This window comes from Amblyomma americanum, chromosome 10 (assembly GCF_052857255.1).
Source record: "Amblyomma americanum isolate KBUSLIRL-KWMA chromosome 10, ASM5285725v1, whole genome shotgun sequence".
NCBI lineage: Eukaryota > Metazoa > Arthropoda > Arachnida > Ixodida > Ixodidae > Amblyomma > Amblyomma americanum.
Genome location: NC_135506.1, coordinates 13,555,818 through 13,577,619, shown reverse-complemented (window position 1 = coordinate 13,577,619; position 21,802 = coordinate 13,555,818). Strand labels below are relative to the sequence as shown.

At 51.3% G+C, this 21,802-nt stretch overlaps 1 protein-coding gene across 1 annotated transcript; it reads right to left on the bottom strand.

Moving 5' to 3' along the window:
* Positions 1 to 6,001: 6,001 nt before the first annotated feature.
* LOC144107429 (uncharacterized) lies at positions 6,002 to 11,385 on the bottom strand. Its single transcript, XM_077640423.1, has 3 exons — positions 10,196 to 11,385; positions 9,275 to 9,419; positions 6,002 to 8,234 (listed from the first exon to the last, which is right to left on the bottom strand). The coding sequence occupies exons 1-3, from the start codon at positions 11,383 to 11,385 to the stop codon at positions 6,318 to 6,320; spliced, it is 3,252 nt and encodes a 1,083-aa protein (XP_077496549.1). The 3' UTR covers positions 6,002 to 6,317.
* Between the last annotated feature and the right edge of the window lie 10,417 nt (positions 11,386 to 21,802).

The following is a 21,802-nucleotide window of genomic DNA, read 5'->3' as shown; positions in this document are numbered from 1 at the left end:
GGGGGGGGGGGTAGATTAATCTATCATTGCGATAAAGTGAGAGAGTGATCTCGTGGTAAGATACCATACTCTCTCTCACCGACCGCAGGTTAGAGCAGCTCACCACCCTTGTACTGCGATGATAACTGCCCATCGAGACGGCCGATAGCGTTCATCCAGAAAGCTCACGAATGTGTCATCGGTCGCCGTTGCACGAGGCTCCACGTGGCGGCGCCACGTGACTTCTCTTTTATGCAATTTTCAGGACATTTGAACTCTGTGGCATGGACGGAAGACTGTGCGATGAGTGACTCAAAAAGCGACTTGGGGCCTTTGAAAACCGCTCCGTTATCACCACCATCAAAAAAGCCCAGAATTTCTAATCTTCGCGTATCTTCAGTTTTAGAAGCGACCATGGACATACTAACCAGATATTCTTCACACGCTAAAGTCGACGTTTATTTTTCAATATCCTGCGTATTTTGTGTGAGACCAATGGAAAACCGATATGGTGGCTAAATTGGGCTAATGCGAAGGGAATGGTCCCTGGTCCCTTAGTGAAGGTCAAGCCGGCAAGGTGTCCACGCAACTTCTCGATCAGCTTGAGTTGCCAGAGTCTGGGGACGCCTGGGGAAGCAAAAAGAGTTGTAATTAGGAGGCGGTAGAACACGATGTAAATTCTATTTTACACTTGCAGGTGTTTGATGTAGAGCGCATCGTTAAATGTATCCGAACTGGAAGCGAAGTAGACTTCGCTGTAATCGATTTTTTGCTGAGGAGGAGCTTCCTCTTTTTTTAACTTACCTGAGCCAAGCTGTGGTCCGGCTGTGGTGGGGCTGCCAAGCATCACGAAACGATTTCGTCGTGGTTTCCGATCTGTCATCGCTGGGCGCAGTACCTCTGGGGAAAAGGAACTTCTTCGGGTTGTAGGAAACCATCGAAAGAAAACTTTTGTAACCCTGTGAGCCCCCTCGGTATGTCTGCAGAGCGATGGCTTGTGCGGGTCGGAGGGTTTGTGGGATGCTTCGCTAATGAAAAACGCCTCGGCAATTGGGATTTTGCCGTTGAGCCACTGGCGATCGGAAACCCAAGATTCGCATTTAAGGCACGCTCTTTCGAGGACGAATCTTCGTCACCCGAGTGAAGTAGAACTTTTCCACGCATTAGTCCCGAAGACGATGAGCTCGCCGGTATGTCTGGCGTATGAGGATCTGTCGTGAGGATGCGGCACGTCCGTGGTGATTGTCAGGGCCAGGACCATCATGTTAGCTCCTGTAGAATGCCTAGGTGATACAGACTCTTCCCTGATAAGCGAGCTCCTGGTAGAGTACCTCGGGCGCTTGGATAACGCGGAGTCCTTCTGCGGGGGCGCATCGCTGAGAGAGGCGTCGCGGCCGCGATCAAAGACAGAGCTATTCGGTGTCGATGTTTTCTTCGCGTCGTGGCCACTTGTCGGTGATGAGCGGTTGGTGTTTTCAGAGTGAACAACTCTAGGGGACGATGAACCCGGTACAAGTCCTGACAGCTCGTCGCCAAGGCGTACGTGTCTCTTTGGTGGCGAGGAACCCTTTACAGTGGCTTGTGACGAAGCTTCGTTTGGTGAAGGAGAACCAGCCGAGCTTTTCGGCGACGAGCGGTCCGTTGGCAGAGGCGAATTCCTGGGGAAAACCTCACTTCCGTGGGATCTGAAGCTCCGGGCGCGAGGGGAGCTCGTAGAGGACCTTGAGGCTCCGGAAGACTCGGAACTGCGTTGCTCCGAAGCCCAGCGATTCGGCGGAGCAGCGTTCTCGAAAGGTCGCATAGGCATCGCGTGACCGTGGGCTGCGGGCAATGCTCGGGAAGGCTGAAGGCTCCTCAACGGCTCCTGCTGCTGTCTCATATCGTGCTAGGGCTGTACATGGTACCACGGCCGAGTTGTGGTTGTTGCCTTGGTCGCATGGCACATACCCACGACGGAAGATTGGCCAGGGTTCGGGGGGGGATACTCCATAAATAGGAAAAGCTGGCGTCAAGCTATTTAATGAACCTTGGGTGAAATTTCAGATTAGTTTGAAAGAAAAAGAAGGAACAAAATATTCTGAACGTAAAAGCGCAAAAACACAAGGACACAGACTAAGGCAGAGCTCGTGTTGTCTGCCTTAGTCTGTGTCCTTGTGTTTTTGCGCTTTTACGTTCAGAATGGAAAACCAACTCGCCCAAATGCAGCCATTATGGAACAAAATAATCGGGAGAAAATATTGTTCTCGTTCCGAGAAATCTGTAAGCTGCACGAGTCTCGTGGCGTCGTGCCCGCGCGCTCACGGAGGCAGAAGATGACGGTCAATTCACTACCTTGATGCGGATTTCTAAAATGGAGCAGCAGATTTATTGACTTTTTTATTCTAGGACTTGCCATAAGGTGTAATTGGGCTGGCTGTATGCTATAGAAAGTCGCGTAGGCATTTTTTTTTCAGGAACCTGAGCAGGCTTTTGCTGTTATTCTTGTCAGTCTGCCACTTGGAGAACTTTTCCTCCCTTGTGGTCGTGAGTCTCACTTCCTTTATTAGTCGTGTCCTTTAAGCCCTTGTCCCTGCACAAGTCCGTAACAAGCGGCGAACATACATCTTTGCAGCCGGCGTGGAACACTTCGGGCTGGGTCCTGAGTTTCTTGAGAGCCAATGATACGCCGCGACGGTTTTGAATATATTTATACCCACAGTGAAAGGTTGGCCAGGCAATGCATTCATACGAGTGAACAGATATATTACACCGCCTACAACGACAGCATGTGCCTGAAATTTGGCACATATGTGCGCTTAGATGCCTGAAGGCTGCATGATAAAGGAGAAATAATTTTATTGAGCCAGAACCGAGAAATCGAGCATTAACCTTTTGGGGCTTTCCCTGGGACGCACAACTTTTTGGACACTGCTAGTTGGTGGGACGTTTTTTGGATGTGTTCGGGAAAAATGAGCACCTCCTGGGGAGATTCCAAATGTCCCGATAGACTATTTTTGGGAGATTTTGAGGAGGTTTTGTGTGTGTTGGGTAGGTGCAGACCCAAGCACCTAACTCACATAAGAAGTTGATCTACGGTGATCTACCCAAAGCATCGCCGGCGCACACACGTACGCGAGTAATTTTACCGTTACCCACCGGCTGGAAACAGAAACACCACTGAGGAGGCGGAGGCTTACAGGCGCATGCCAGGACTAACAGACTCGCCGGGAGCACGATGCTCATTCAGTTTCGCAGCATGAGAAACCATGGTTTCCTATGGAAGGCTGGTGGTGTGTGTCTGTGTGAGTGTGATGTGGCGCACGTGGAAGAATCGGGGGCGGGTCTGTATAGTGCACCGTGAAGAAAAACAAATGATTATTTGTGTTCGTCCGTTAATTGGCCCGTGCCCAAAGACAACATATTCCTTGCTTAGACACCTAGGGACATTGCTTAAAACCAGCATCGTGGGGGGATTTTTCCTTTTCACTTTTCTCTCACGACTACATATGTAAAATAGATTACCTACCTCTTCTGACTTAAATCGTCTGTTGCTTATTCTAAACTTCACTCCGTACCTTTTACCTTAAAACGAGAAATTGAGAAATTAACGGTGTGCAAAAGGTTCCCTCACTGCTGTTATGCCCTTGAATGCATTTTTTTTTACTTCGTACCTCCAGTTGTCGCTTTCACAGCATACAGTTATCTACATTTATGTACAGTGTGCAGTTGTGTATGCTATGCACGTTGGTGCGTGCAGGAATACCTGTACGCAAATGTATAGGCTCGTGGCCTATAGATCTTTAGCTGGTGTACTCGGAAGGCAGGCAATTCCGAGCGAACGCGAGCTCTCTTGTATGCGCACGAACATGTACGGCCTTTGTGGCGCCAATTCTGTGGGGGCGCTTTTTTCCGCTATTTTTGCTGCCCAACCGCATCTATTGTGTACGGCCCTCGCACACGCAATACATAGGCGCCGAAAAGGGCTCAATGTGGTCTCTTTTGTGCAGCTATCGGATGTGCTCCCTCGTCTGCACAGCAGTAATTCGCGTGACCGCCGGACCCAAGTGCCGCGTGGACGGCATCACCCAAAACAGCGCTTGCTAGTCGATAAATGCGTGCCGCCACGGATAGTGGATCCGTGTAGGCTCATCAATACTGTGATAAAAACTCTTTCTTTCAAAAAAGCTTAATTAGGGACTGTCGGGATTCTATTAAACGATTCGCTGCGGCGTGGAATGCGCTTTCGCCTCGCGAAATGCGTTCGAGTCGCCGTCAAGTTTAACATAAACGAAAGAGGCCAATAATCATCCAGCAAGCACGAGTGAAGTTTGCGTATAAAGCCTGAACGGGTGTTTCCTATTTAAAAGTACGCCCAAATTAGTATAGAAGACTCCTGTGCTATCCGGAAACAAGATGGCCTTCGGCTGCGAACCGCTGATCATGGAGGAACAAGTGTTCCTGCTGAAGAGTTCCTGTGCGGGACTCCGTATTCAAAAAATTCCTTTTCTTTTATACAGGTTTATACGGGTTATAGCTGGGCCAGCTTCAGCGTATATAGCGCGGGTAGTAAAAAATATCGTGGAAAAACAGCAAACAGCGGCTTGAAGCGACAACGTTCGCGAAGCAAAGAGCGCACAGCACAGACACGTCCGGCGACAGCGTATTTACCTTGCGCGCATACAAGCAACCGTTATAGCGACTGAAACGCCAAGTGGCGAAATACGGTACTAATTATTTGATTATGCATTAATTAAATTAATTTAACGTAATTATACATCCTTTGTTCTTGGGTTATTTGAAAGCCATAATCACATCGTCTGCCTCGCAAGTTACCTCATTGGATCGTTTAACAACTGGTATGGCAAGACGTCTAATTCCCAAGGTCTTTCATCGGCGGCTTTATTACCGTTCAGCAGTATAGTATTGTCCTGCCCCACATGAGGTAGCGAGACATCACATATCATCATCATCATCAGCCTGACTGCACCTACTGCACAGCAAAGGCCTCTCCCATGTCTCACCAATTAACCTTGTCATTTTGCCAGCTGCGCCCACCCTATGACTGCGAACTTCCTAATATCATCCGCCCACCTAATCTTCTGCTGCCCCATGCTAAGCTTGCCTTCTCTTGCAATCCACTCCGTTACCCTTAAGGACCAGCGGTTATCTTGCCTTCGCAGTACATGCCCTGCCCAAGCCCATTTCGTCCTCTTGATTTCGACTAGGATGTCATTAACACGCGTTTCTTCCCTCACCCACTCTGCCGCTTCCGATCTCTTAACGCTACGTCATTTTTCTTTCCATGGCTCGCTGTGTTGTCCTTATAAGTACCCTGTTCGTTAGCCTCCACGTTTCTGTCCCGTAGGTGAGTACTGTGAAGATACAGCTGTTATACACTTCTCTTGAGGGATATTGGTAACCTTCAATTCACGATCCGAGAGAACCTGCCATATGCGCTCCACCCCATTCTTATCCTTGTAGTTATTTCCCTGTCGTGATCCGGATCAGCTGTCACTACTTGCCCTAAGTAGACATATTCCTTTACCACTTACAGCACCTCGCTGCCAACTGTGAACTGCTGTTCCCTTGATAAACTGTTGAACATTACTTTGGTTTTGAGCATGTTAATTTTAAGACCCACCGTACTACTCTGTCTAGCTCATTGATCATGATTTGGAGTTCATCACCCGAGTGACTCAGCAAGGAAATGAAATCGGCAAATCGCAGATTATTTAGGTATTCTCCATTAACTCTTATCCCCAACTGTTCCCAATCCAAGCCTCGGAATACCTCCTATATAAACAGGCGGTGGTTGCACATATATGCTAAGTTAAATGACTCAGTGCTGGTCCAGTAAAGCACGAATATACCCTGTTAGCACCATTTTGGCACTAAAACCAATTCCCTGGAATGAGCATTTATCACGGCACTGCACACTCGCTGATGAGAAACGTGACGAGCATCGCCCAAAACAGTTCACTTGTGTAAATCATAGGCTCTGTGTCGACACAGCAAGAATTAAGTGCCGTTGTCATAGCTGGCGTGGTAGTTTCAACGCAGTTCGTGCTGAGCCTTGTTTAAATTTTTAATCGATGGCTCGTACACAGCCATCGGTTCGTCGGTATGTACAAGCACAGCTAAGGTCGGGATACGCTAAAGCGCCTCACCTCACAGTAGCCAACGATGTGCCACCTCCACAAATCAAATAGAAACGAGAAGTTGCTAAATACACAGGCGTTTTAGGGCGAGCCATAATAACGCGTAGACGGTTGAAATTGTTCGCACGAGGCGGCGCTGAGAACCATTTTTACAGCAGTACAGAAAGTTAATTGCGTGGAAACTTCAGCGCAGCTCGCTGCCTACACCTTCATCACACATTTCACGCTGGGGTTCATAGGGGATCCTTCGACGCAGCCGAAGGCGCGGGCGAAGTACGGACTGTGCTTCATGGGCGTGTTGCACATGACCCTGCCGCGCTCCTCGTCACCGCACAAGAGCCAGCAGGCGAACGCAAGCGCGACGCGATCGTCGAAGAAAGGCTGGTTAGACGCCGAGCTGTAGCGGCTGTCCTGGAGGCTCAACGCCACGTTAACAGACGCTGCGGCCGCCTGCAGGTCCAGGCCGAAACTGTCGCTCACCCCTTCGGGGTCGAGGCATTTCTGGTTCTCTTTGTAGTTGTGTTGAAACATTCGCGAGAGCTTGATGTAGTCTACGAACAGCGAACCGGCCAGCCTCATGCCGAGTCCGCCGAGGAGGGCACTTGGCAGTGCGTCGGGGTGGTTCCACGGAGCGTTCAGATGTTGCGGGCTCATCTGGAAGCCATCGAACACCGTCGGATCAGAGGCGCCGTAAGCCAAGATCACAGGTTTGTCGCGTTCGCCCAGCCGCATCTTGTTTTTTAGAGGGCGGTTGCCCAACTGCGGCAGGCTGAGGTTGTCGTCAGAGGCTGCCAATGATGCTTTCAGGATCTGGAACGTTCGATCGACGTCCACCGTTCTGAGCTCCGGGAAGAAGCCGCTTCGAAGCAGAGTGCCGTTCCTCAACACGTTCTTGAACGTGGTACTAATGTTATTTGCGAAACTTACGACATCTATGACGTTAGCGTCCGAGTCTTTCATAAAGAGGCGGTTCACAGCGTAGCCGTATACTACGTACGCTGTGGTGAAGCAGCGCTGGTGGTGCTCTTCGATCGCGACATCGGGGTCGCGGTAGAAGCTCTCAATCAACGTGGAGTTCGTGTAGTGGATCAGAACTTGAACGGCGAGCCATCCGACAAGGTCCAGCGCTTTCTCTTCGCCGAAGTGCTCGTGCAGGAGGAACGCCGACGTGAACTGTTTGAGGCTGCCAGACATCCGGACTCTGAGGCTGCTAAGGCTGGCACTGAAGTAATATTGGACCACATCTGCCCAGCGATCTCCGGAAACAGAGGGCGTGTGTCGTAGCAAGTGGGTCGCGTTGAGCTCATCCGTGGTCTCCGTGGCATTACTGGCGCGATTGTCGAGGAAACCCTTCATCTTGACGAAATCCTCGTAGAGCCCGGGGCAGCGGCGAACGCTTCCGGGCACGACGGCGAATGCTTCACAGCAGACGCGGTAGTGCTCTTCGGCGTACGCATTATTCACCAACTCAGTTAGCTTGGCGTCCATCATCTCGAATGCCTTGTCTCGCGTGATGGTCATCAATCGCTGTGCGCCATCTTCCGCTTCGTGGACGTCAAAGAATACCGGGGAATGGACGCGTCGCGCCATGTAGAACACGGCGAACAGGAAGTCGGCTCGCGACGGCAGCGATGGCCAGTGTATTCCGCCCGTACTGAGCACCAGTCTCACCTCAATGACGTTGTTGTGTTCGAGCGGCCTCAAGCAGGCCCTGATGTATCGGGTGGCCATACCGGTCAGCGAGCCAGGCCTGTGGTCTGCACGACCGGCGACACGAAGCATGGCCCTGGTGAGGAACTGGTGCCATATCGCCTTGGCCACGGTAAGCCTTCCGGTCTTGTGCCAGTAGCCGCACACGTGGCTGTAGTAGTCGTCGCAAGGGTGGACTTCATGGTTCGCGGACAGGCGCACCAGGTTGCCGTAGTGGATGCGCGAGGTAGCCTGGCAGGGCTCTGACCCCATTAGACGGTAGGGTCTGAGACGAGACACCAGAGTCCACGATGCTACGGCCAGGAGGGTGACCGTGGTCCAGGCTAGAACGCACACGAACCATCGCCTGGCGACAGCCGCTTGGGACTTCGGGACGGTGTCTTGGGGCGAGGCGGTGATGGAAGACCCCTGGAAACAGCGCAGAGTAACCTTTATGACAAATCGAAAATCACATGCGAAATGGTCTTTGGTAATATTGTGCCAACAACTTGCTGAGGGCACGAATTATACGCATGACTTGGGTGAGAAGCTGCGACAGAGACCACTAAAGACTAAAGTTTGGCTAGTTGACGCTTATATACAGCTGCGATGCAGTTACTAGCGCGGAAAGCACCAAGGGCAACGGGAAATATGGCGGACAATTTAGCTTGGGGCCGACTTTGGCGAGTTCGGGTAAAGGAAGAGGATAGGGTACATCGTCAAGATAGCTTGGCTCGCGAAGACCGGCCACATGATGTAACTCTCCCTCCCGACCTTTCTTTCCTCTCTTTGATAAGCGCATTCCTTTGGCCTGACAAAGCCTGGTGCCGTCGCAAGGCTTAGCCCTGGCGGTAACGTGACATCGCAGATATCCATGACGACGACACCACTTCTGTGCAGGGCAAACCCGCGAAGCATAAGAGCCGTTTCCGCAATATGTGTTTCTTTTGTTTTGAGACGGGTTCCGGATCCTTTATACTGACCGCATAGGATATATCCATAACGGATTTCGCTGCAGCTTTGTGTTAGCTTGGACGGGCGCCTAATCCAGCTTCACTGAAGAACGGGTGCCGTGCACTAGTGGTTCGTAAACCACTGGGCGTAGATGGAGCGCCCTGAGTACTTCCATTCCTACAATGGCAGCAGCATAAGGTACCACTCTATTAAACAGCGTGCGCTAACAGGACGTACACAGGAAACTTGGAGACAGAGGAAAGAAGCGCGTCTCCAAGTTTCCTGTGTACGTCCTGTTAGCGCACGCTGTTTAATAGAGGTGTACCAACTAGCCCGTCAGAAAGTTCCATAAGGTACCAGCTCCACAATGGTTCCCAATACGAATTCTCTGACGCATAGTGATAATCATCATGTTGTACTACACTCCATCTCCATCCTTCGATCGCTTCCGAGGCGATATATATGTGCGTTGATTTGTGCGTGCCGGGCGTTGATGTGTAATCGAAATGCCTCACCGCCTGTACCGTTTTGGGCGATGTCCCGGGCGATGCGAAGGAGCTTTTGTGACTTCGGACAACATCGCTGGCCGACCTGATCCGAGGCGAATGCGGTGTGCCCGAAAGACCACCGGGGCTGGACGGCGACTTCTCCGATGGGCGCCTGCACGCATTGCAGCGAGAGGTCTGTGAAAGAACAGCCGTACAAACTATAACAGCAACGGAAGAACAGCTCACGCTTTGATTCGTCCATCTGTCACAGGTGCGGGAGAAGCAGAATATGATGGAAGTGAACTCACACTCTCACAACCAATATCGGCCCCTGACATTGCGAAGGGCAGTCGTTATATCGTACCTCGGAACATGCTTGCGAGAAAGTTGACGCCGGCAGAGGCCGATGCATCTCAACATGAAGGGTGTGATCGGTTCTCACAGGCGTGCTGTGGTTTTAGAGGAGTCGGTTTTCAGGTCGAAGCCAAAGTGGGCGTTAAAGCGAGCCTCTGTTATCAGGCTGTCCGGAATCGTAGGAAAACTTTTCAGTGACACCTTGACGAATTGGAGGAGAAGCTGTCGCAAACAGTGCGACGATACTGGAGAGGATCATTTTAAATGACGAATGCTATATGATCATATTGCATTTGCCATTTAAATGCATCCTCTCCAGTGTCGTAAAAGCTTGGTTATCACATTACTCAGCTTGAATTTCCAAGGAGCCTGGACACGCCAGGGGCAGCTGAAATAGTTGCGATAAGGAAGAGCACGCAGTTATGTCCAGCACGGTGCAAGCGATATATTTTACGATAACTGTTACAGTTTCGGGTGTTCGATGTTGAGCGCATCATTCAGTGCATTCTAGTTGGTGTAAGCAGACTTCGCTGTAATCGATTTTCTACCAAGGTGCAATGCTTCCCACGATCTAGCTCCTCTTTTTTAACTCACCTGAGCGAAGCGGTTCGACTGCCGTGGGGCCACCAAGCATCACGGAGCGATGTCGTCCTGGTTTCCGAGATCCGCTCTGCCGACCCGAATTCACCCCCTCTCCACGGTAGTCGGCTGTTGGGCGCATTCGGGACATCTTTCAGAAGCCGGCGTCTGCCATCGCTAGGCACGGTACCCCTGAGAGACAGGAACTCCTTTGGGTTGGAGGGAATCCTCGAAAGAAACCTTTTGTAACCTTGTGAGCCCCTCGAGGTGTCTGCAGGGCGACGGCTTGTACGTGTGGGAGAGCTCTTGCGACACTTCGCTGGTGAGAAACGTCTCAGCAGTTTGGAGTTTGCCGTTGAGCCAGTGGCGCCCGGAAAGCCACGATTTAAGTTTGAGGTGGATTCCTTCGAGGGTGAGTAGTCTCTGTCGCCCGATCGAAGTTGAGGACTTTTTCCACGCCTCAGGCCCGGAGACGATAAGCTCGCCGGTACGTCTGGAGTACGAGGATTTGTCGTCAAGACGCGGCACGTCCGTGGTGATTGTTTCTCGGGGCCAGGACCATAATTGTTAGCTCCTGTAGAATGCCTAGGTGATACAGACTCCTCCCTGATAAGCGAGCTCCTGGTAGAGTACCTCGGGCGCTTGGATAACGCGGAGTCCTTCTGCGGGGGTGCATTGCTGGGAGAGGCGTCGCGGCCGCGATCAGAGACAGAGCTGTTCGGTGTCGATGATTTCTTCGCGTCGTGGCTACTTGTCGGTGATGAGAGGTTGGTGTTTTCAGAGTGAAGAACTCTAGGGGACGATGAACCCGGTACAAGTCCTGACAGCTCGTCGCCAAGGCGTACGTGTCTCTTTGATGGCGAGGAACCCTTTAGAGTTGCTTGTGACGAAGCTTCGTTTGGTGAAGGAGAACCAGCCGAACCATTCGGCGACGAGCTGCCCCTTGACAGAGGTGCATTCCTGGTGGAAACCTCACCTCCGGGGAATCTGAGGCTCCGGGCGCGAGGGGAGCTCGCAGGGGACCTCGAAGCTCTGGAAGACTCGGAATTGAGTTGCTCCGAAGCCTGGCGATTCGGCGGCGCACCGTTCTCGACAGGTCGCGTAGGCACCGCGGGACCGTGGGCTGCTTGCGGTGCTCGGTAGGGTTGACGACCCCTCGACTGGCTTCTGCTGCTGCTGTCGCACTTCGTGCTGGGGTTGTTCATGGTACCACGGCCGAGTTCTTCTCGTTCCGAGCTGCGCGAGTCTCGAGGTGCCGTGCCCGCGCGCTCACGGAGGAAGAAGATGAAGGTTAATTCTCTCCCTTGATGCGGATGCCTTAAAATGGAGCTACAGAATTATTCTAACCAGGTGTAGTCAGATAATATATTTTGAGAATCAGAATTACGTGGAAAGAATTTCTGCTGAAAAAAATTTGGTGATTTTGGCACGTTTTTTGGGATATAATTTGGTGGTTGGTATGGCCTATGCTGGCCTTCCCGCAGGTCAATGAAATTTCATGCATGATCCCGTGCAGCAATGCACAAACTGTTTGGCATGGCATATTTTTTTCTTCAAGCCGCTAAAATTTCTTCCTTCGCGCGTGATGCGCGAGAAAAGTTGGGAAAGCTTTTGAGGCGCAGAAAACACGAGAAACTGAAGCATGAAGAGCCGAAAGCACACACGGCACTTAGGGATGGCGTCTTGGGGCGATGCGGTCGTAGGTGACCGCTCGAAACAGTACAGTGTAATCTCTATGAGAAACCAAAAATCTTATGACAATTATTTCCGGTAAGATTGCACCAACAACTTGATCAGGACACTGACTGATCAGAACAAGAACTGGTGCGACAGAGACCGCTAAAGACGAAAGATCGGTGTTACGCAGTTACTAGCGGGAAAAGCATCAAGGACAACTAAAAAATTTGCCGACAATTATGCTGCTAGGTGATGCAATTTTTGAGCCGAGCTGCGCTGCGGTACTCGAATCCTAGGCAACCGCATACGGTGCACGTAGTGTTGAACGGAGGATAATAGGTTTCGACTTGCGCAGCGCGCACATCGTACTGCCGCCCCGATGAGCCGCAACTCGGGCGACGACCAATGCGCGCTACTGTGGCGCCATCTCTTTCCGAGTGACACAAGTTTTGCTGATGACGTCATCGGCGAGTAGACGATGAAAGACCAATATTGTATAACGTGAGGGGAGAGGGGCACTCTCGACCATGTCATATGGGAATGTGCTGGAAGCCCGGGCGACGAGCAAAAGATAGAAGATAGAGAAGCCTGGGAGACCTTGCTGCGGAGCGAGGACCCCGCTAAGCAGCGACAAGCCATCCGCCTGGCGGCTGAGGCCGTGAAGCGACAATGTGTCTTCACCAGACCTTAGTTTGCGAGGCTCCTAAGTAGGGCTCCCTTAGGCCTGCGTGCCGGAAGGTCCAAAAAGGAGTTTCATTTCGGTGGAAATAAACGTTTTGATGATGATGATGATGATGGGGTGCGCTACTTTGATGCCACGGGAAAGTCGCTATCGCCGTCCTTCATCCTCTGCTATCAGCGCTCGGTTACGCTGAGACGCACCGCTCAGCCAGGGAACGATCTAACGCCAAAGAGCTACATGCGCTCTACAAAATGTGAGATCCTTTTACAACGACAGCTGTTAAAGACCCATTTGCCGGTTCTGCTGAGTCGTTCGTGCAACAGGAAGGGCAAAGGAAGGAAAAAGGCGAACAATACCGAAATTTTGGCGAACTGGACAAAGTTCGAGACGAAAAAGCGCGCGAAGGGAAGGATAAAGACGGGTAGGACGACGTAGAAGGAGGTGGAAACGATTTTATTGTACAGACAGGGAGTGGATGGGGAAGCCAGGCTAGGGGAGGCTGGGTCGGGACCCAAGAGGTCGCAACCTTTGCCGACCATTGCGCTTGCTTGCCTTGTTTATCGTAGTCAACACTTGAGAATGCCTTCTCACCCAGGTGGTCGAAATTTCCGGAGCCCTTCACTGCGGCTTCCCTCATAGTCTGAGTAGCTTTGGGGCGTTAAACGCCCATAAAACAAACCAGACCACTCTTCTGGGGATGGGGCTAGTCGCATCAGCTCTTTTGGGGGCGGAATACTGTCGCATTCTCACAGGATGTGCTCCTTTCTTGCTTCAAGCTCTAGGTAACTTTATTGCCGTCGATATAGAGGCCTTCCGCTCCCTCAGTCAGACCCTAGGGGTCCTCCAAGGGAGAGGGAGCCCCGCAGGGGGACGTCTTTCGCGAAGCGTCCCGTGCCAGACGGATTGCCAGAGCTTGCTTGAGGTAGTGCACAGCTTTTACAAAATATGCGCGCACAGGGTCTCAGAAAAGGACGACGTAGACTAACGCAGAAAAGAGAAGTGGCATCCTCTGTGAGCAGTGGCATGAACTTTTGCTTGCGCTGTTGCTTGCTCCTGAGCACAGATGGCGCAACTTCGTGGCAAGGCGTCATGGAGGAAGGAAAGAACTCGAGGCGTAGCGTAGAGTTACTCTATCATAAGTACCGGAGTTGCACGGGTCGCGCGTTTGTGTGCCATTTTGCTCCCCTAAGCAAATTATGAGGGATAGCCGCAACAGTTGCACGCAGGAGGTGGATTTGATGCAGTGGTTAAACCAAGTGCAGGCTCGATCCGCTTCATTCTGACTGCCGAACTCACTTTGTTCTAGGCCTATTTCTGTTGCATTGAATGACATCGTTTGCTAGTAATGCGTCGGCTGCACCAAGGCCTATATCAAAGAGTTACAAAAATATTTACCATGTGTGGGATGGTTGGCGCCATCTGTTGTGAACATCACAAAACATAAACGTTTTCTTTTTAATAGTTGGCGAGCACTTGTGATAAAATTTCGTGTTATTGATAATAATAATAATAATAATAATAATAATAATAATAATAATAATAATAATAATAATAATAATAATAATAATAATTCATTTTCAGTGAATATGTGCCCTCAAACAAAAAAAAACAAAGCACGAGAGCAGAAGATGTACGAATAGACTTGTCAGCAACGGCCAGTGCTAAACGATGCAAATGAATTGGCTTCTTCGCAATGCATGAATTCATTTCAACCATGTGATCGCGTGTCGCCAATAGAGACGTGAGCAGCCCACAGAAATCAAACGCGCAACTCTAGGTAATTCTAAGGCGTAATACAGGAACTCTAATTTGGCGCATATCGAAGCCGCCCTCTTTCGACTTTGTTCAAAAAGACGCGTAGAGTCTGTTCACATCGCCACTAGATGGCAGCACGCGCCCCACTTGCGTTACAATCGCTCGTTGGGTGATGCTTCTTTTGAAAGAGGCGCGAAATATTAAACCTGTTGCTCGAGTTACTACGTATTCCCCTGCCATTGCGGCAAATCGCAGATCGACAGACGAGTTGTACGCTCGTTCGTGAGGCCCTACACTGCCGCAAACGTCTATGCTTCGAGCATTGTTAATTGAAATTTTCATTTAGGTTCGTTTTCTCACCCATGGTCTCTCCACTCTGTGGTCGACTTAGGTCCACAGGGCTTTCCACAGCTTACAGCTTGTTTGAGCGCTAGTGAATTCGCAATTTATCCCAGCAAGTACATTTAACTAGTTTTTTTTTTAATCCATCAACTTGAACACGGCTTCAAAAACCCCAGTAGCAGTTTGGCTGCGCCAAGAAGCGTACGTTTGGGAAGGTGAGTATAATAGACCTCTGGTAAAGGGCGCTCTGGCGGTGTTACCCTATGCTCCTCGCTGAAGTGTTATATGCAGCTTGCGCATGTACGAAGGAAGTGGTAGCGAAAGTTTTCGGCATCTGGCTTAGTAAATTCGCTCTATACTCGATGACAGCTTTTCACAACGAAGGTAAGACTACAGGGCGGAGCGTCCATCGCTGTCATTCCGCCAAATAGTTTGGTAGCACGACGGTGTGCCTGGCTTGGCCTGACAGCGTAACTCCGTCGCTGGTACATGTGGTGGTGCCGAGGTGCCAAGCAAATTCATTGTAATAAAACTGCTTTTAGGGCGAAAAGCAATACATAACTAGCAAAGCTGAAAAATCCGGTGTATGTGTAAAGCCTCAACCTTTAACGGAGAGCCAGTGGCGGGGGCCTATTGCACAGCTGCTCCATCAACGCGCAGAACCCCCCTCCCCCCCCCCCTCTCCCCACGTGCGGCTGCAGATAGCGGCTTGACAAAGACTGTACGTGTTTCTACAGGGCAACCGGCCGATGTCTTAATTAAAGGTTGTACGAGCATAACTGCTATATAAGTTACACTACATCAGGCTTTCTGACGAAGCATTGCGCGATTGCGAGCACAAACTTGCCTGCAAATCCAACTTTCCCGACTGCAAGATCCTGGCCAAAAACCAGTGCAAAATAACAATGGATATTATCGAAGCGAAGGCAATCAGCTCATGCCGCGACTTCATGCGTCAGCACCCCGACTATTTTTCTTTAAAAAAATAATAGTTGCCAATCCTGGATGTGCAAAGGTAATCTGTGATTAATGTTACCGGGGGGTCGGTATCTTATCCGACATGCTTCTGTTAGTTGTGTGGAATTGTACCATCTTTATTCTGAGACGCTCCTGAATAAAATTTAGTTGTAAGTTAAGCGCTTGTCCCTTCTTCCTGTCTGCGTTTTTCTGGTGCGCGGCGGCTCCTTAATTATGGCAAACCAACTAGCCCGGACTTCCGCTTTGCTGAACCTGAGCAGGACACTCTTCTCTCGGCGCTTCTAACCGATTTTGTGGATTGCTTCGCCACAAGCTCCAAGGTCGGTCGTACTCCTGTCGCCGCGAAGCACTGCTTGGTCACCGACGAGACCACACCGCCTGTATGCCAGCGCCCATACCGCGTTTCCCGGACGGAACGCGAAGCCATTCGAAGTCGATGAAGTGCTCGCCTACGGTGTTATCCAGCCGTCGACAAGCCCATGGACGTCACCAGTGGTCCTCGTCAAAAAGAAAGACAACACCGTGCGGTTCTGTGTCGATTACCGAGAACTGAACCAGTGGGAACCAAAAGGACGTTCGCCCGCTCCCCGGCATTGACGCACACAGACTACGACAGACTACGTGATGCCAGGTATGTCTCCTCCTTAGATCTCAAAAGTGTCTATTGGCAATATAGAGGAGAACCAGAGAAGTGGCGTAACCAAAAATATTTTTCGGAGGGTGTTATACGCCGCTGGTAAAAAGAAAAAAAAAAGAAAGAGAGCCTGCAGCCAAACAATATCTTGCCTGATCTGAAGGTTCCGTTAACCTTGTTGGAGGCGCTTGTGCCACCTCAGTTGGGATCGCCGGCGCACCACAGGAACCATTTCGTCAACACAAACGACTCTCTTCTTATTTTCGCTTTTACATTTTAATATATCGATGCGGCGTATAAATAGCACAGGGAAAAAAAGGCCAAATGAAAGGGGGGGGGGGGGGGGGGGGGGGGGATGCAGCGCTCAGAAAACTTCGGGGAGTGTTCTGACCCCGAATCCTCCCTGGCTACGCCACTGGACAAGAGAGATCGCGAGAAAACTGCTTTCGGGACGCCCGACGGTCGATACGAATTTAGGGTCCTCCCGATTGGTCTTTGCTCAGCACCGGCCACGTTCCAGCGCATGATGCACGCCGTTTTGTCTGGCCTGAAGTGGCAGTCGAGCCTCGTGTACCTGGACGATGTCGTGATTTTCTCGCCTATAATCCTTCGACCAACATTTAGAGTGATTAAAGCCCGCTTTAACGAACCCGTGTATACGTACAGACTGCGTCACCATTGTATAGAGCGCTCGAGTGGTGGCCTGCCCTGCATAAAAGACGACACCTCGTCGTAGCGTCCAACTTTTAAAGGCCACGCTTGCGCGCAAGTAGAGACACATGAACCTGCAAAAAATATTGGCGCAAGTAATTTGCCCGCAAACCGAGGGCTGCTTTCTAATTTCACTTTTGACTGCGTGGTGCAGACTGCTCGAGCGGTCTACACAAGGGCGACGCAGACTGTACGTGCTTGTGTGACCTAGTGGTATCTGAGCTGGAGTTCCCGGGTTCGAACCCGGACGCGGCGGGCCCATTTCGAAGGAGGCTAAACGCAAAAAGCTGTGCGACGTCAATGAACGCTAAACATCCTCAGGTGGTCGAAATTATTCCGGAGTCCTCCACTGCGGCCCGTCTTTATTCCTTCACTCCCACCCTTTTCCTTTCCCTTACGGCATGGTTCAAGTGTCCACCGATAAGTGAAATGGTTACTGCGTCATTTCCTTTCCACAGAAACCGCTAATTCCGGCCACGGCGACCGCATTTTAATGCAAAGTATGGTTTGTGCCGTGCGATATGTCAGCTAACATTGGAGAGCCCCGGGTGTTCGAAATTAGTCAGTAGGCCCCCGCCCCATTATGTTCATCTGCCGACAACTGCAACCACCGTCCCGATGGGCCCTCGCGGACTCGGAGGGGTGGGACGTTGGGGTCTCTATAGCTCCGACCTGGCCTCACAGCTGAGGCTGGTGCAGTGGGCGGAAAAGGTCGCCGTCGAACATGGGCTGCCGGCCACCACCGACGACCAGGAGCCAGCGCACCTCTCATATTGTGAGCTATAAGTGCCCCGCCAACAATAAAAGTTCTTCACCACCACCTAACGGCGGCGATTTCTCTCTTTCTTCTTTCACTCCCTCCATGATCCTTTCTCTCAAGGCGCGGGATAGAAAGGCAGTGACTGCGCCTCTCCTGTCCCAGTAATTACAAGCTAGGGGAGGAAATAAGGGCAAGGCTGGTTGGTTGGAAGCACAGGTGGGTTCCCGGGAGTCTAATTCCATTGGCTGGATCCACCACACATACTTCCGGAGTCTGAAAAACCGCGAAAAGCACTTGACGGTTAGTAGCTGGGCAGCGATTCGCAAGTCCGAACCGGACCCCTAAAAGTCGTGGAGGAGCCCGAGGCAGCTGCCCCGGGTTAGGATTCCCTGTCTCCGAGTCGGAGCTATTGCGTCGTTGGGTGGTCGGGCATCCCGTGAGTGGAGCCGCACCATTGGTCAACATCGACGCCCTCCCTGTCCTGGCCAGACAGGAGTCGAGCAATGATAAAATGGGGGTCAATGTCTCGCTGTCCCCATTCCCATCACATTACCCATAACCCTTCCCTCTGTCCCATTCCCACAACCTACGTCCCACCCCCTCCGCTACGTCCCAGGGGAGATCAGGGGAGTCTCCCCGGGCCCGCTCCCCCGGCTGTCTGTCGCTTAGTAGCATTACCCCATTTTTTTTTATTTTCCCACCTACGGGTGGCAAAAGCACAACATTGCCTTCGGGCCTTTTCATTTATATTACGATTGGGTTAAACCTGTTATACTTAGTGGCACAGGCAGGGGCCTATTGGTTTACATTCCTTTTCTAGTTGCCCCACCATACTTTTTGTCCCAGTAACCAGCGTGGGCGAGGCAGTTTCATTTTTGTCCTTTTTAAGGCCTCATTATAATTCGTTGCCCAATAACCAAATTTCTTTAACGCTGCACTGACATCGTATAGAAAAAGGGCATTTCTTTTCATTCCGGCCCCATCGAATCGGGGCCGGGATTCGACCCCGTGGCCTGGTTCTCACCGTATAACCACTCAGCCACCAAACAGCGCGGTGAAAAGAATAAGCGCGCGTCTTTTCAGCGCGCCGCATTTCGACCTGCTTCATGTCCGGGTCGTGTGCAACAAGGAATTCCCAAGTCGCATACCTTCCCCGACGACTACGGCAAAGCGTGCGGCGTTCGCGAAGGTGGTGGCCTCGCGCACGCGACGCCGCGGCCGGGCATTCCAGCGTAATCGCCGTCGTTGCGTCCGGCGAGCATGCGTCTTCCGACGGTGTCCTTCCACCCTCGCCGGCCCGGTGTCCTTGCAAGGCCGGCGGCGGGCCTGCGCGGTGAATCAGCCGCGGCGCCGACTAGCGGCGATCCATTGTAGTTTCGCGGGTTTCTCAACTCGCGCGCCGCTCTTTTGATAGTTGCGGCGGGTTTGCATTCAGCGCGCTCGCGTCAAGGCTGTACTATTTAGGCCGCCTTTTGACTTTCGACGCGTTTTCTTTTTTTTTTCTCTCTGGCAAGCAGCCCCGCGTGGTACGTGAGTTTTGTCTCGGTCACACCCTGCACCTGTTTCTTGTTGGCTACACCCGAAAGAGCTCCTGTGTCGTTCCCACGGTTTCCCATGGGACGGCCTTCGATGTGCTGAAAGAGTAAGAAGTCGCCTATATAACTGAGCTGCGCATAATGATTGGATGCTTGGAGATTGACGCCATATATCTGGATGGATTATGTAATACTCCAATAGGGGCCTTGAAGGGTGAAATAAATTGTGATGATGATGATGCGGTGTAGACTGCCTTTTGTCTCTCAAAGCCGCCGCAAAGCATGAATGCACCGTTTGCGTAGTCGGCCCTTTATTCAGCTAAGTTTCGCGGAATGTGCATGAGGTAATATAACCACAAAAAATATGGCCTCTTTTCGAAGGTGTAACGAAATAAACTCCTTGCGGTTGGAGCTTGGACACAAAATTTTACGACAAAGATCATGCGACAGGAAACGCCTCTGCAAGACGGAGAATCGAGGTAGTGTAGAGCACAGCACATATATAGTTGGTCTTTCAACACTCAAAGCAGGACCCTCAAAAATCAAATGTTCCGGTGTCTGTCTGTGGTCATAAGTATAACACGGGTTAGGTAGTGCCGAATCTATGAAGGACCCCTTTGCTACACCATTGAATAGCGAAGGGGGTAGATATGGCGATGTCTGTCCATATACTCGTATGGCATGTGGCCATATATGGCATTGCTTTACGACGTCTCTTGTACCCTGCAGTAAAGCTATCACTGCATTGCAACAGACCTGCACAAACGAACGGGATGCACTCTGGAACCATTCGAGTTCTCAGCCTGGCCAGAATACGTGGAGACCTTTTCTGGAAGCCGTGGTTGTTCCTCGAAAGGTCCTGTTTTGTCACTCTGCGAACGTGACTCTCGTTAGGCACCGCCCAAACTGTCGCCAGTGCCAGGTTGGCGAGCGCCGGCATCGGTGCGGCCGTGTCTCGTCTAACCGTCGGCCGTTCCAACTCCAGTCCGAGACACAAAGGAAAAAAAAGAGTAGGCGCCGTTGGCTGGCGTTGCTCCTCCGTGGTCCGAAAAGACCTTGCAAGGCCGCCTAGCGATCCGGTCAGGCATGAAAGAAGGGAGGAGAGAGTCTCTCCCAAGGCATCGCCGCTGCCGTGCAACAAAGCAAGCAGCCGGCCGGCGGCACAATTCCCCCCCTTTCCGCGCGCGCCTTTGCGGCGCCGCATGTGTGTACGGTCCGAAGGACGCACGCGCGCGCAAACGCAATCTAACGCGCTCAGGGACGTTCGCTTGTGCGCCGAGCGTGAGAACCGACTTCGCGTGGTAACGTACTGGCACGCTGATTAACCAGGCAGGCGGCCAGCCGGGCTCTTTCGCGGGCCAGTTACGTGCGCTCGTGTAAGCATTTGGCGAGGCTAGTGATTAGATGCGTACGGAGCGATCGTATATGTAGCGAACTGCGGCGTCCCGTAAACACATGCAGGGACACTAACTAGAGCTGCTGTATATCTTGAGCTGCAACGAAATGGAAAACAAGGATGCTAAGACTCTACTTTAGGGACCTCCTTTATTCATCTATTTCTCAGCAAGCAGGAAAGAGTAGAACTTTCGCTCGCACTCTGTTTATTCCGTATACATTCACTCCAGATCAAAATGGCGCTGGACGAAATTTATACGACGTGTGTTCGATAAGCTTAGCCTCGTTGGTTTTAAATTTTTGTTTGAAGTGATGGAAATGGAAGACATTACATTCAACTTAAACTTTGAGGGTTCCTTTTTTTCAACCTCGCCGCGGTGGCTCAGCGGTGCTGAGTACGTGGTTCCTGAGCCCGACAACGTACATACATACATATTTTATTTTTTCCACCAATTGGAAAAACAACGCGGGTTCGATCCCAGCCGCGGCGGCTTCGTTTCGGTGGAGGCGAAGCGCAAGGCGTTTACTGGATGGCAGTGCACGTTAAAGAACCCCACGTGGTCAAAAATAGTCCGAAACCCTCCACTACGGCATAGTCCATCATAGCCTGAGTCGCCTTGGGACGTTAAACTCCATATACCATATCATACCAGACCTATTTTCTATGAGTACTTCCGATACAGACGAACTGTCCTCTTCATGTCAGCGTAGAAAGTTGAGCGAGGTAGTTGGATGCCCCGCCGCGGTGGCTCAGTGGTTAGGGCGCTCGACTACTGATCCGGAGTTCCCGGGTTCGAACCCGACCGCGGCGGCTGTGTTTTTATGGAGGAAAAACGCTAAGGCTCCCGTGTGCTGTGCGATGTCAGTGCACGTTAAAGATCCCCAGGTGGTTGAAATTATTCCGGAGCCCTCCACTACGGCACCTATATCTTCCTTTCTTCTTTCACTCCGTCCGTATAAACCCTTCCCTTACGGCGCGGTTCAGGTGTCCAACGATATATGAGACAGATACTGCGCCATTTCCTTTCCCCCCCAAAACCAATTATTATTATTAGTTGGCAAAAGGCCGTTTCACATGACGCGATTGTTGCCGCAGCGCAGTGCGATTTCTGCCGCTGTGCGACAGAAATGCGCGTCGTTCTCGTCGCAGGGC